Source organism: Nycticebus coucang, chromosome X (assembly GCF_027406575.1).
Source record: "Nycticebus coucang isolate mNycCou1 chromosome X, mNycCou1.pri, whole genome shotgun sequence".
Lineage (NCBI taxonomy): Eukaryota > Metazoa > Chordata > Mammalia > Primates > Lorisidae > Nycticebus > Nycticebus coucang.
The window spans coordinates 18,580,382-18,595,231 of record NC_069804.1 but is presented as its reverse complement, the minus strand read 5'-3'; the positions used below and the strand labels follow the sequence as shown (position 1 = coordinate 18,595,231).

The window sequence follows — 14,850 nt, the reverse complement described above, 5'->3', positions numbered from 1 at the left end:
GGATCGAACAGAAACCAGCTGAAAACAAGACAGAACCACTTTGCTCCACCACACCAGACAGGGCCCCAGTTTCTCAGGCCACAACACTGTACGGGCCCTCGATAAAACCCCAGGGGAAAAACCAAAGGGAGTAAACCATGGGGCGGAATCAGCGGAAAAACTCTGGTAACATGAATAACCAGAATAGATCAACCCCCCCAAGAAAAGATACGGCAGATGTGATTGAAGATCCCATTCATAAACAACTGGCTGAGATGTCAGAAGTCGAATTCAGAATTTGGTTTGCAGACAAGATTAATAAAATGGAATTAGGAATTCGAGGAGAAATTCAAAAGTTGTCTCAAGAATTTAACGAATTTAAAGACAAAACCACCAAAGACTTAGACACACTGAAACAAGAACTTACAGCCCTCAAAGATATGAAAAATACAGTAGAATCCCTCAGTAACAGAATGGAGCAAGCAGAAGAAAGGATTTCTGACATTGAAGATAAAGTCTTCGAACGCTCCCAATCTCTCAAAGAGGAAGAGAAATGGAGAGCAAAAACGGATCACTCACTCAGAGAGCTCTCAGATAATTCGAAAAAACATAACATAAGGGTTATAGGAATTTCGGAGGCTGATGATGTGGCAGCCAAGGGCACAGAGGCCCTTCTACATGAAATTATGAAAGAAAATTTTCCAGACATGCCTAGAGAATCTGAAATTCAGATAGCAGACAGCTTCAGAACCCCAGCACGATTCAACCCCAAAAAGCCATCTCCCAGACATATCATAATTAGCTTCACTAAAGTTAACATGAAAGAGAAGATTCTCAAAGCAGCCCGGCGAAAGAAAACTATAACGTACAAAGGTAAGAATATTAGAATAACTGCAGATCTCTCTGCTGAAACTTTTCAAGCAAGAAGAGGCTGGTCATCAACTTTTAATCTCCTAAAGCAAAAAAACTTTCAACCCAGGATCTTGTATCCAGCTAAACTGAGTTTCATCTATGATGGAGAAATTAAATACTTCAATGACATTCATATGTTGAAAAAATTTGCCATAAGTAAACCAGCTCTTCAGGATGTTCTCAGACCTATCCTCCACAATGACCAACCCAATCCTATACCACAAAAGTAAACTCACTCAGAAACTTCGGATCAAACTCCAACTTCCACACTGGCGAAAGGATTAAAAATGTCCACTGGACCTTTGAAAAACTCGATACCCAAAATTCCACCAGACTTATCCTTACTCTCCATCAATGTGAATGGCTTAAACTGTCCTCTAAAGAGGCATAGGTTAGCTGACTGGATACAAAAACTTAAGCCAGATATTTGTTGCATACAAGAGTCACATCTCAACTTAAAAGACAAATACAGACTCAGGGTGAAAGGATGGTCATCCATATTTCAGGCAAATGGTAATCAGAAAAAAGCAGGTGTTGCAATTTTATTTGCAGATACAGTAGGCTTTAAACCATCAAAAGTAAGGAAGGACAAGAATGGTCACTTCATATTTGTTAAGGGTAATACTCAATATGACGAGATCTCAATTATTAATATCTATGCACCCAACCAGAATGCACCTCAATTTATAAGAGAAACTCTAACAGACATGAGTAACTTGATTTCCTCCAGCTCCATAATCGTTGGAGATTTCAACACTCCCTTGGCAGTGTTGGATCGATCCTCCAGAAAGAAGCTGAGCAAAGAAATCTTAGATTTAAACCTAACCATCCAGTATTTAGATTTAGCAGACATCTACAGAACATTTCATCCCAACAAAACTGAATACACATACTTCTCATCAGCCCACGGAACTTACTCCAAAATTGATCACATTTTAGGTCACAAGTCTAACCTCAGTAAATTTAAAGGAATAGAAATTATTCCATGCATCTTCTCGGACCATCATGGAATAAAACTTGAATTGAGTAACAACAGGAATCTGCATACCCATACAAAAACATGGAAGTTAAATAACCTTATGCTGAATGATAGCTGGGTCAGAGATGAGATTAAGAAAGAAATCACCAATTTTTTGGAACAAAATGACAATGAAGACACAAGCTATCAGAACCTCTGGGACACTGCAAAGGCAGTTCTAAGAGGGAAATTTATAGCACTGCAAGCCTTCCTCAAGAGAACGGAAAGAGAGGAAGTTAACAACTTAATGGGACATCTCACGCAACTGGAAAAGGAAGAACATTCCAACCCCAAACCCAGTAGAAGAAAAGAAATAACCAAAATTAGAGCAGAATTAAATGAAATTGAAAACAAAAGAATAATACAACAGATCAATAAATCAAAAAGCTGGTTTTTTGAAAAGGTCAATAAAATAGATAAACCTCTGGCCAACCTAATCAGGAAAAAAAGAGTAAAATCTCTAATATCATCAATCAGAAACAACAAAGACAAAATAACCACAGACTCATCAGAAATCCAAAAAATCCTTAATGAATATTACAAGAAACTTTATTCTCAGAAATATGAAAATCTGAAGGAAATAGACCGATACTTGGAAGCACGCCACCTTCCAAGACTTAACCAGAATCAAGTGGAAATGTTGAACAGACCCATAACAAGTTCAGAAATAGCATCAACTATACAAAACCTCCCTAAAAAGAAAAGCCCGGGACCAGATGGTTTCACGTCAGAATTCTACCAAACCTTTAAAGAGGAATTAGTACCTATATTACTCAACCTGTTCCAAAATGTAGAAAAAGAAGGAAGACTACCCAACACGTTCTATGAAGCAAATATCACCCTGATCCCCAAACCAGGAAAAGACCCAACAAGAAAAGAAAATTATAGACCAATATCACTAATGAATATAGATGCAAAAATATTCAACAAGATCCTAACAAACAGAATCCAGCAACACATCAAACAAATTATACATCATGACCAAGTTGGTTTTATCCCAGGGTCTCAAGGCTGGTTCAATATACGTAAATCTATAAATGTAATTCAGCACATAAACAAATTAAAAAACAAAGACCATATGATTCTCTCAATTGATGCAGAAAAAGCTTTTGATAATATCCAGCATCCCTTCATGATCAGAACACTCAAGAAAATTGGTCTAGAAGGGACTTTTCTTAAACTGATAGAGGCTATCTACAGCAAACCCACAGCCAATATCATATTGAATGGAGTTAAATTGGAATCATTTCCACTCAGATCAGGAACCAGACAAGGCTGCCCATTGTCTCCATTGCTTTTCAACATTGTAATGGAAGTTTTAGCCACCGTAATTAGGGAAGAAAAGGCGATCAAGGGTATCCATATAGGGTCAGAAGAGATCAAACTCTCGCTCTTCGCAGATGATATGATTGTGTATCTGGAAAACACTAGGGACTCTACTACAAAACTCCTAGAAGTGATCAAGGAATACAGCAGCGTCTCAGGTTACAAAATCAACATTCATAAATCGGTAGCCTTTATATACACCAACAACAGTCAAATTGAAAAAGCAGTTAAGGACTCTATCCCATTCACAGTAGTGCCAAAGAAGATGAAATATTTGGGAATTTACCTAACAAAAGACGTGAAAGATCTCTATAAAGAGAACTATGAAACTCTAAGAAAAGAAATAGCTGAAAATGTTAACAAATGGAAAAACATACCATGCTCATGGCTAGGAAGAATCAACATTATCAAAATGTCCATACTACCCAAAGCAATATATACTTTCAATGCACTCCCTATTAAAGCTCCACTGTCATATTTTAAAGATCTTGAAAAAACATTACTTCGTTTTATATGGAATCAGAAAAAACCACGAATAGCCAAGACATTACTCAGAAATAAAAACAAAACAGGAGGAATCACACTACCAGACCTCAGACTTTACTACAAATCGATAGTGATCAAAACAGCATGGTATTGGCACAAAAACAGAGAAGTAGATATCTGGAATAGAATAGAGAACCAAGAGATGAATCCAGCTACTTACCGCTATTTGATTTTTGACAAGCCAATTAAAAACATTCAGTGGGGAAAAGATTCCCTATTTAACAAATGGTGCTGGGTGAACTGGCTGGCAACCTGCAGAAGACTGAAATTGGACCCACACCTTTCACCATTAACTAAGATAGACTCTCATTGGATTAAAGATTTAAACTTAAGACATGAAACTATAAAAATACTAGAGGAGAATGCAGGGAAAACCCTTGAAGAAATTGGTCTGGGTGAGTATTTCATGAGGAGAACCCCCCGGGCAATTGAAGCAGCTTCAAAAATACACTACTGGGACTTGATCAAACTAAAAAGCTTCTGCACAGCTAAGAACACAGTAAGCAGAGCAAGCAGACAGCCCTCAGAATGGGAGAAAATATTTGCAGGGTATAACTCTGACAAAGGTTTAGTAACCAGAATCCACAGAGAACTCAAACGCATCAGCAAGAAAAAAACAAGGGATCCCATCGCAGGCTGGGCAAGGGATTTGAAGAGAAACTTCTCTGAAGAAGACAGGCGCACGGCCTTCAGACATATGAAAAAATGCTCATCATCTTTAATCATCAGAGAAATGCAAATCAAAACTACTTTGAGATATCATCTAACTCCAATGAGACTAGCCTATATCACAAAATCTCAAGACCAGAGATGTTGGCGTGGATGCGGAGAAAAGGGAACACTTCTGCACTGCTGGTGGGAATGCAAATTAATACATTCCTTTTGGAGGGATATATGGAGAACACTCAGAGATCTAAAAATAGATCTGCCATTCAATCCTGTAATTCCTCTGCTGGGCATATACCCAGAAGACCAAAAATCACAACATAACAAAGATATTTGTACCAGAATGTTTATTGCAGCCCAATTCATAATTGCTAAGTCATGGAAAAAGCCGAAGTGCCCATCGATCCACGAATGGATTAATAAATTGTGGTATATGTATACCATGGAATACTATGCAGCCTTAAAGAAAGATGGAGACTTTACCTCTTTCATGTTTACATGGATGGAGCTGGAACATATTCTTCTTAGTAAAGTATCCCAAGAATGGAAGAAAAAATATCCAATGTACACAGCCCTACTATGAAACTAATTTGGGACTCTCACATGAAAGCTATAACCCAACTACAACTTAACAATAGGGGGAAGTGGGAAAGGGGGGGGTGGGTAGAGGGAGGGGAATCGGTGGGATCACACCTGTGGTGCATATTACAGGGGTATTTGCGAAACTTGGTAAATGTAGAATATAAATGTTTTGGCACAGTAACTGAGACAACGCCGGAAAGGCTATGTTAACCACTGTGATAAAAATGTGTCAAATGGTTTATGAAGTGAGTGTATGATGCCCCATAATCATATCATTGTATACACTTATGATTTAATAAAAAAATAAAAAAAAAAAAAATAAAAAAAAAAAAAATAAATAGGGCACATTACATAATCAAAGCACATACCAGCTTCAAAATAAAATGTAACTCTCACTGAAAAAAAAAAAAAAAAAAAAAAAGAAAGTGGTGTTTTAATTAACCTGGTTCTGGTTGTTAGGACAACTCATTTTACCTGTTGGAGAACAGAGCATGATAAAAGATTAGTGTTTGTGCCTGTGTACTTGTCAGGAACCTGGAGAAATCTGCAAAGATTGCCTTGTCTATACTCTCACACTCCTTTTTGTTGGTAAGTGATGAGAACGGTTTGCAACTCAACTCCATCCCTGGCAGATTTATGACAATGGAATTAGACAGCTAATTTTGGAATGACAGAATGATGTAGGAAAGGAAACTCCATTTAGAAGTGCTTCTGAACTGTCTGGTTCAGTGGAGATGATGAGTGGACAGAAGGAGTGCCCTAGCCTGAATAGATAGAATATTCCAAACTGGAAGAGTTTTGGAATTTTTAATCCCAAATAGATGTGCAAAGCCCATGTAATGGGTGCAATCTCACCCACCAGCCTTTTCCCTAGAAAAACATACCTCAATGTATTACTTTTTTTTTGCAGTTTTTGGCCGGGGCTGGGTTTGAACCCACCACCTCTGGCATATGGGGCCAGTGCCCTAATCCTTTGAGCTACGGACGCCACCCGTATTACCTTTTTTTTTTTTTTACTCACTTGTGCTTTTTGTTTCCCATATAAGAGATTTTTGCCCAACCCAAAGTCATTAAGATTTTCTCCTTTGCATTCTTGTAGCAGTTTTACAGTTTTAGCTATTATGTTTAGGTCTGTAATCCGTTTTGAGTTAATTTTAGTATATTCACTCTTTGTAGAGCTCATTTAACTTTTCCTCTTTAACTATTTTATCATAATTTTTTATTTATATTTTTGAGATAGAGTCTCACTCACTCACCCTGGGGTGGTATGCTGTGGCATCATATCTCACAGCAACCTCAAACTGTTGGGCTCAAGCATCTTCTTGTCTCAGCCTGAGTGGCTGAGACTATAGGTGGCCACCACAATGCCTGGCTAGTTTTTCCATTTTTAGGAGAGATGGGTGTCTCACTTTGCTCAGGTTGGTTTCGAACTGCTGAGCTCAGGTGATCTACCCACCTCAGCCTCCCAGAGTGCTAGGATTATAGGCAATTTTTGAATTATTAATTTGCCACTTGGGGTTTCATCTAAATTTTGTTATCCTTGTATCTATTCATTTGCCATTCATTCATTCACCCATCCATATATATATATATATATAGAGCTACAAATAAAAAAGGAAAAAGTCATGAGATTGGCTTGTATTGAGGTGGTCATAAGAAGCCCAAAGTCTAAATGAATTGCATAATTGATATATGGATAAGTTGCCTCATCTCTGGATTGATTAGCTCTGGTAATTTGCATTGGTACTTTGTCAACAAGAAGACCCATCTTTCTTCCCTGTTGTCCTTGCCTGTTACCAAGGATGAGAAATTACCATAGTTTAAGAAAACAATTTAATAGATATTGCTGCCTAAGAACTACTTTGTTGAGGAGGCAATTGTGGTTTTGATGTAAGCAGTCTGAGACATTGGTTTGTCCAATTGGGCGCTCTGCACCGGCTGTCTTTACTTGTGTTGTCATTGCAAGATGGTACTGCCTCTAAAGGGTGGGAATTATTAACACTGATATTTTGTACAACTGAGGCCCGGCGAGGTTAACAGCACATAGTACTGGAAAGGGAAGGGGGTCCCCAGAGCTAAACTCATGTTTGTTGTCCGCATCTGGGGAGAAGATGCTGGGATTTAGATGTTCATCTAGGTGAGGTGAACATTATTAACCTCACCATTATTATGGTGTTTCCCCTCTGAAGCCCCTTCTGGCCCTGAGACCTATAGGCCAGCCCGCCTGTGCCTGACCACGGACCAAGCATTTCATGTGGTTTTTGGGCTGCAGGCTTCAGGTTAACCAAAATCAGGTTGCTATGTGTGGTCCTGTTATTTTGAATATTCATAGAGGGGAAGTCCCTTTAATGTGACTTTACTGGCCTTTTGGGGACACTGGGCCTTAGACTTCTACAACATCTGATCTGAGTTGCTCTTTTTTTCTGGTTCCTTCCAGTGGAGGCCATAGTGGAGTTTGATTACCAGGCCCAGCACGACGATGAGCTGACCATCAGCGTGGGTGAGATCATCACCAACATCAGGAAGGAGGATGGAGGCTGGTGGGAGGGACAGGTCAACGGCAGGAGAGGTTTGTTCCCTGACAACTTTGTAAGAGTGAGTACAAAGCAAAACCGTTTTCCTGTCTCCTGTGTGGGCTCTGCTGACCAAGGGCTGTGGGGCACTTGATAATGAATTGCATGGGATTCTCTTAGGGAATAAGTTGACACCTTGACCTCCTTGTATGATATCAAGAAGAGAATGTATGGCTTTGCCCTGGATAATCTGGGGTTCCTGTTTTGAAATTGCTTCTTTAAGACCCAGAAAGATCTCTTTATAAACTCTGTAATCACTTCTTAGATAATGCTGAAAAACATAAAGCTTGTTAAATGTTTAATTTACGTACTTCTTTTCTGCTTTGAGAGGCTAAAAGAGTTTTACTTTTTTTCCATTCCATGCAAAATGGAGTTAAAACTCTCTTTTGAACACTTAAGTACCAGTCAATCTGACTATAGAATCCAAACTATGTTATTTTATTTTATTTTATTTTTGTAGAGACAGAGTCTCACTTTATCACCCTTGGTAGAGTGCTATAGCATCACAGCTCACAGCAACTTCCAACTCCTGGGCTTAGGCGATTCTCTTGCCTCAGCCTCCCGAGTAGCTGGGACTACAGGCACCTGCCACAACGCCCAGCTATTTTTTTGTTGCAGTTTGGCTGGGGCCAGGTTTGAACCTGCCACCCTCGGTGTATGGGGCTGGTGCCCTACCCACTGAGCCACAGGCGCTGCCCGAAACTATGTTATGTTTTCTACCTTTGTATTTATATTGCCTTTTTGATGGGAGCAATATTATTTTCTTTTACCCTTTTAAGTCCATGAACCATTGAGAAAAACCTATTTCTTCAGTAAGATTTTGAAAATTATGTTTTTGCAGAAGCCATCTAGGGGTGAATTACAAAAAAAGTATTTCATTCTTGTTAATAAATTGCTGCACAGTTATAAATAATAGTTTGAATTGTTTGGTAAAAAAGACTGTTCTTTATGGTTTGGGTGGGAGGGTTATGATAAAGAGTTGTTGAAAAAATGTGTGACGTGATCTGGACTTCTACCCTTGTAGGGCCTTTATTTCTGTCCCCTCCATGTCTAAAATGAAGAACCTAGTTACATCTTTCTTCAGGATGCTGCCTCAGGGTGATCCTGCTAACATTTTTTTCTCACTTTGGTGTTCAGAAGCTGGGGAGAGTTTTGTTGGTGATATGCTGATAGACCTTGCTCTCTGCACTTGTAGGGTACAGAGTTATTTCCTGGACTGTGCTTGAATCCAGCAGCTCCCTCCCATTTTAAGAGTTGGAAAGGCTTACATAGGGGCTGCTAAGGATTGACTCAATTGAGGTGTAAATGGAAGTTATTCCCTCCCCTCCCCTCCCCCCTTTCCCTTCTCTTCCCCCTGTGTTGCCCTTGGTAGAGCACTGTGGCATCACAGCTCACAGCAACCTCAAACTCTTGGGCTTAAGTGATTCTCTTGCCTCAGCCTTTCAAGTAGCTGGGACTACAGGTGCCCACCACAATGCCTGGCTAGTTTTTTGTTGCAGTTGTTATTGTTGATTTTAGCTGGCCCTGGCTGGGCTTGAACCTGTCAGCCTAGGTATATGTGGCTGGCGCCCTACCCACTGAGTTATGGGTGCCGCCTATTCTTTGGCCTTTTAAAATAAAATCCCTGATTTTGGGATTGTCCTTGAAATTGAACCAAATTCTAGTGTGGAAGGAAGGTTTTTCCAGGTAAAGAGGTCAATGGTTGGAATGAAGATGAAGGAGGAAGGAATGAGAGAGGAGTTCTGTGGGAAAGAGAGCAGGTTTATGAGAAAGAAAGGTAGGTTGTGGGAAATAGAGGAGGACTATGAGAAAAAGAAGAGAATTGTAGGAAAGAGAGGAGGACTGTGGGAAAGGGAGGAAAATTGTGGGAAAGAGAGGAGGACCGTGGGAAAGAGAGAGGAGGAGTTTGGGAAGGAGAAAGGACTGCAGCATCAGCTCCAGTTTTGAGAGTAGGCACTATTTTAAATGGCTTTAATGTGTCCTGTTGACAGTGTCCCCTCATTTCAATTATTTCTATTTTTTTTCACATTAATATGAGGATACAAATGATTGGGTTACAGTGTTTGCATTTGTTAGGTAAGTCCCTCTTGTAGTTATGTCCCATACACAGGAGGTGTGCCATGTACCCTTATATTGTGCCCATTAGGTAGCAGCACACCAATCCTCACCCCTCTTCCTTCTTTTTCCCTCCTCCTTTCTCTCTCCTTCCCCCCTCACTGTGTCCCCTCATTTTAAACCAGAAATCTGTACAGTCAGAGGACTAGGCTGGAAGGTGCTTACAAAGTCTACAGAGTTTGCTCAGGGCGTAAGGCTGGTGTGTTGTCAGCGACTGTGGAGAGTGGAAGGGAATTAAGATCAGGAAACGCGGTGTTGCAATTGCCTACGTGGGCTCCAGAACCTGAACCTTCTCCTCACTCAAGGAGGATGCCTCACTGTGAAGTGGAAGTGGTGTCCTGACTACTAGGAGGCCTCCCTATTGTCCCACCTGCTCTGCCTTGGGCTAGGCCAGTGTGCGCTATGGCAGCAGGCTCCTGCCCTGTGACTTCTATGGGCTCTGGTTCCAGGGAAGCCCAGGAAGGAGATGACAGGGAGGGAGAGAGGCCAGTGAGATGAGGGCTGATCCCACTCTCTCCTTGTCCAGGGGATTTTAGACTGGTTGGGTCTCTTGCTGGACAAGTGGTTACTCTAGTCAAGTCCACCTTCCTCCACACCCCTCTCCCCTTATACCTCCATTTCTAGGGCCCCCTTATTTCTAGCCTAGGGTACTTCCCTGGGCTTTTCCTACCCTCACTCATTCTGTAAGGGTCTTTTTATCAGTCCTGTCTCAGATCACCCTGACTCGAGAATGTGCCATCTGTTTCGTTCTGAGAACTCACTACCTCATCCGGCCGCTTGGAAGATTAAACGAGTCTGCTGGAAACTGTTTAGCACAGTGGCCAGTCCCCCAGTGTGAGTGTGCCACTGTGCTAGCCTCTGGGGGGAAGGAGCGGGCCCTCTTCTCTGGGCCTGGGTCACCCTGCTACTGCCTGCACAGCTGTCAGCTGGCTTGAGCGCTCCCAGTGAGGGGAAGTCATGCTCTTGGGAGGTGCTCACTCCACCTGGTGCAGAAAGGATGTGGCAGGAGCAGCTGGGGCTGCACTACTTGTGGCTGTCACATTTGGCAGAAAAAGAAACTTCTATTCTTTCAGATGGCTGAGTCTATTTTCAAGTCTTCACCCACTGGAAATGTTTTAGGCCTATTATTGAAAATTCAGTAGGTGGATGCCGTGGAGTTTAACAATAACCAGGACTCCGTAGAGAATTCTGAAACTGAAAGTGCATCTTCAAGTAATAATAATCATTTTGGCATAGGTGTTCAACTTTGAATGTGGCTTTATGTATGTCCTATTTAGCTTAAGAAACATTTGTCCTTGGATTGAAATGGGTAATCTTGTGGAATCCCATTGTTTATTTGTGTGCCTTTATGTGAATGTTACCACTGTCAGAGTGCCCACCTTAAGCATTTTCTTGATTCATTTATTAGATCTTTACCCAGTGTCCCATTTGAGCATGGTCCCCCAAAGTGTTAGGATCCAGGATCTACCTTCAACTTGATACTGTCCCAGTCTCTCAAGAGAAAAATGCCAGCTGCCATCCCCCTGTATTCCAAGCACTTCACTAGCTCTCGGGCTATGATTTGTTATCACACATAAGTGTGCCCAACTAGGCCTCATGGCTTTTTGGGTTTATCTTTTTTTTTTTAGTTTGTTCTTACTTATTTACTATAAATATGGAAGAAGAATCTTTTAAAATCCCCTTCCCATTCTTTTCCCTGCCTATCTCCCCACTTGCTTCTTTTTATTTTTTTTAGTTTTTGAGACAGTGTCACTTTGTTGCCCTGGGTAGAGTGCAGTGGCATCATAGCTCACAGCAACCTCAAATTCTTGGGCTCAAGTGATCCCCATGCCTCAGCCTCCCAAGTAGCCACAATGCCTGGCTAGTTTTAGAGGTGGAGTCTCACTCTTGCTCAGGCTGGTCGTAAAGTCCTGAGCTCAAGCAATCCAGTCTTCTTGGCCTCTCAGAGTGCTAAGATTATAGGCATGAGCCACCAAGCCCAGTCCCCACCTGCTTCTGATAGAATACGGTTTTCTTTATCCCTTTTCTTTTAAAAAAAAATTCAAGGTGAAATTTATGTACAGTAAAATGCACAAGTAATATGTACATGGCTTGATGTTTTTTGTTTCTACATAAGTACGTGCCTTTATAACCACCATCCAGATCAATACTATTTCTCTCCCTCCAGATAATTTCACTATGCCCTTTCCCAGTCATTCCCCTTCCTCTGGGTAATCAATAATCATAAATTAGTTTTTCCTGTATTGGAATTTCATATAAATGGAGTCATACAGTATATGCTCCTTTATATTATTATATTCCTTCTTGTGCTACGTATGCAATAAAATGTTTTTGCATATGTCCATATTGGTACTTTGTTCTTGCTGTATAGTATCCCATTATGATGACTATACCAATAATTTGTTTATCTAATCCCTTGTTGATGGACATTTGGGTTGTTTCCAGTTTAGGGATTTTACAAATAAAGCCTCGGAATATTCTTGTATGTCTCACGGACATGAGCACTCATTGCTTTCACAGAAGCACACATGTAGAAGTGGAACTGCTATCCTCACTGACTTTTAACATGTACGTTTTCCTCTGTGTAAAGCTATGGCCTCTTTGTGTATATGTGGGTGTCTGTGTGTGTGGAGTGGGCAAAGATGTCACCTCTGTGCCTCTAGCCTCACCTGTGCTGCAGTAGCCAATTTTGCTAATCAGCTTTAATCTTGTTTTAGTGAAGCCACCCTCTGAGTCTGACTGGAGACACCTAAAGCACAGACCTCCATCTCCCAAGGGTGACTTGATTATTGGGCCCAGGAACTATCAAAGGCTAATTCTTACATTGTTGAAAACTCATAAATAGACAACATGTGTCAAAGGTTTGTGGAGCTCACTTAATGTGGGAACTAGCAGAATAACAAAGCCGAGTCAATGAGGATATGAGGAACTGATTAAAAACAAAACACCTCAGTGGAAAAAGGAAGGTTCAAATAAGATGGCTAAGTTATATTCAAAACTGGTTCATGTCTTAGAACACCTTTGGAGTTCTCATCTGTACTAGAAAAGAAAACAAGAAAACAACATGCCTTACCATTTTTTTACATGTTATCCTCTAACTTCTATCCTACTAAAGTGTTAGTTAAATAAAGTTATATTTTCAGAGAGTCAGATGACCCTCCTGGGGGGCTTATTAAAAAATGCGTTAGCATGACATTAGAAGGTCATATGATCATCTTTTTTTGCCTAATTTCCAAGTCTGGGATATTTTTTCTGAATAGACCCTGACAGACTACAGTATGGGCTATAAGAATAGGAAATACTAGGATGAATCCTCAAAGTCATTTAAAAAAATATGATGGCTTTTGTGCTACCTCGAACTGCCACATAAAACAGAAAGACAGCCACTTATTTATTTTTTTATTGTTGGGGATTCATTGAGGGTACAATAAGCCAGGTTACACTGATTGCAAATGTTAGGTAAAGTCCCTCTTTGCAATCAAGGACAGCCACTTATTACAAGCAGATCTGGACTCTGTCTTTTGGGTTCATTTTTGCATATTGGATTTCATTACCAGTATCTTCCTTTGAAAACCCTACCCTCAGATCCAGACAACAGTGTTCAGTCAAGCAAAGGATTTATAAGCCTTGCTCTGGGTTCTCCTGACATAGATCCACAGATACACGCTTTTCATGACCTGCCAAATGAACTTGAAAAAGCCTTGAAACTTTAGCTTGGGCTGTGTGCACACGTCTTTCTGCTCTGGTCAGGGACATTTGATAAAGTGCAACAGGACCCAGGCCCTTGACATTTTGTAGCTCACAAACAGACATATAGAAAGCAGGAAGCTACAATAAGGGTTAAAAGAATATGCATGTTGATCTTTAAATTTATCTGACTCGGTGAGGAAGTGAGCTGTTTTCTCTGCCTGTTTTTGCATGTGCTAGCTAAAAGTTCATTTTACAACTGCCGGCCTTGTTGTTAAAGGTTGAAGTGTGTTTACTTGTAGCTTGCATGTCGCACGTCGTGCACATGCTGAGTGTAACCATTTGCAGCCTGCTTTCCTGTGGCCTCGGCTTTTGTTTGCTAGGCGTTTTAGACCTCTCTTTGGCATATTTTGAACCTTTTTTGGTATTCATATGAAGTGATTGGTTAATGTGGTTGTATGTTTTTGATCCATGAAGCGAATGGCCTGTATTTTGCATGCTTGTAGCACTTCAAGATAAAGTTTGCAGTTGCTTTGGTGTTCTTGATTTATGAAGAATCACAAATCTCCTTCAATAAGTGGCATATAGTAACGATTTCTAGGTTTCTTTTCTACATTCAAAGACCCTGACATGAGTCTCTTTTATTAAACATATTTTATCAAAACTTTTAACTCAAGGGCTAATAATTATGTGAATTATATGGACGATTTTTAAGAAGATATTTGTCTCTCTTGAAAGGTAGCAGGGGTTTTTCCAGGTGTGTTTCATAATGTGCAAAGCCTCTTTTTTTTGTTTGACACAGAGTCTCACTCTGTGCCCTGGGTAGAGTGCCTTGGTGTCCTAGCTCATAGAAGCTCAACTCTTTTTTTTTTTTTTTCTGTGAGCAAATGGTTTTTTTTTTTTTTTTAATTTATTTATTTTTATTGTTAAATCATAGCTGTGTACATTAGTACAATCAAGGGGTACAATGTGCTGGTTTCATATACAATCTGAAATATTCTCATCAAACTGTTCAACGTAGCCTTCATGGCATTTTCTTAGTTAATGTATGTAGGCATTTGTATTCTGCATTAGTAAGTTTCGCCTGTACCCATTCTAAGATGCACCATAGGTGTGGCGCCACCCATTCCACCAAAACCTCCCCCCTCCCTTCCTCTTCCTTGGCCCTTTCCCCATAGTCTTGTGCTATAGTTGGTTATAGCCTTCATGTGAAAGCTACAAATTAGCTTCATAGTAGAGGCGAGTACATTGGATACTTTTTCTTCCATTCCTGAGATTCTTTGCTAAGAAGAGTATGTGCCACTCCATCTATGTAAACATGAAAGAGGTAAAGTCTCCATCTTTCTTTAAGGCTGCATAATATTCCATGGTATACATGTACCACAATTTGCTAGCCCATTCGTGGGTCGATGGGCACTTGGGCTTCTTCCATGACTTAGCAATTAG

General features: G+C 40.4%; 1 protein-coding gene across 6 annotated transcripts in view; it reads left to right on the top strand.

The window, feature by feature from the left end:
* The window catches only part of SH3KBP1 (SH3 domain containing kinase binding protein 1), a 380,231-nt gene that overhangs the window by 62,257 nt on the left and 303,124 nt on the right, over nucleotides 1-14,850 (top strand). For all 6 annotated transcript variants that reach the window (XM_053578955.1, XM_053578961.1, XM_053578958.1 and 3 more), the window contains exon 2: nucleotides 7,467-7,624. In XM_053578955.1, coding sequence (XP_053434930.1) covers nucleotides 7,467-7,624 — 158 coding nt within the window. The remainder of the gene's footprint in view (nucleotides 1-7,466; nucleotides 7,625-14,850) is intronic.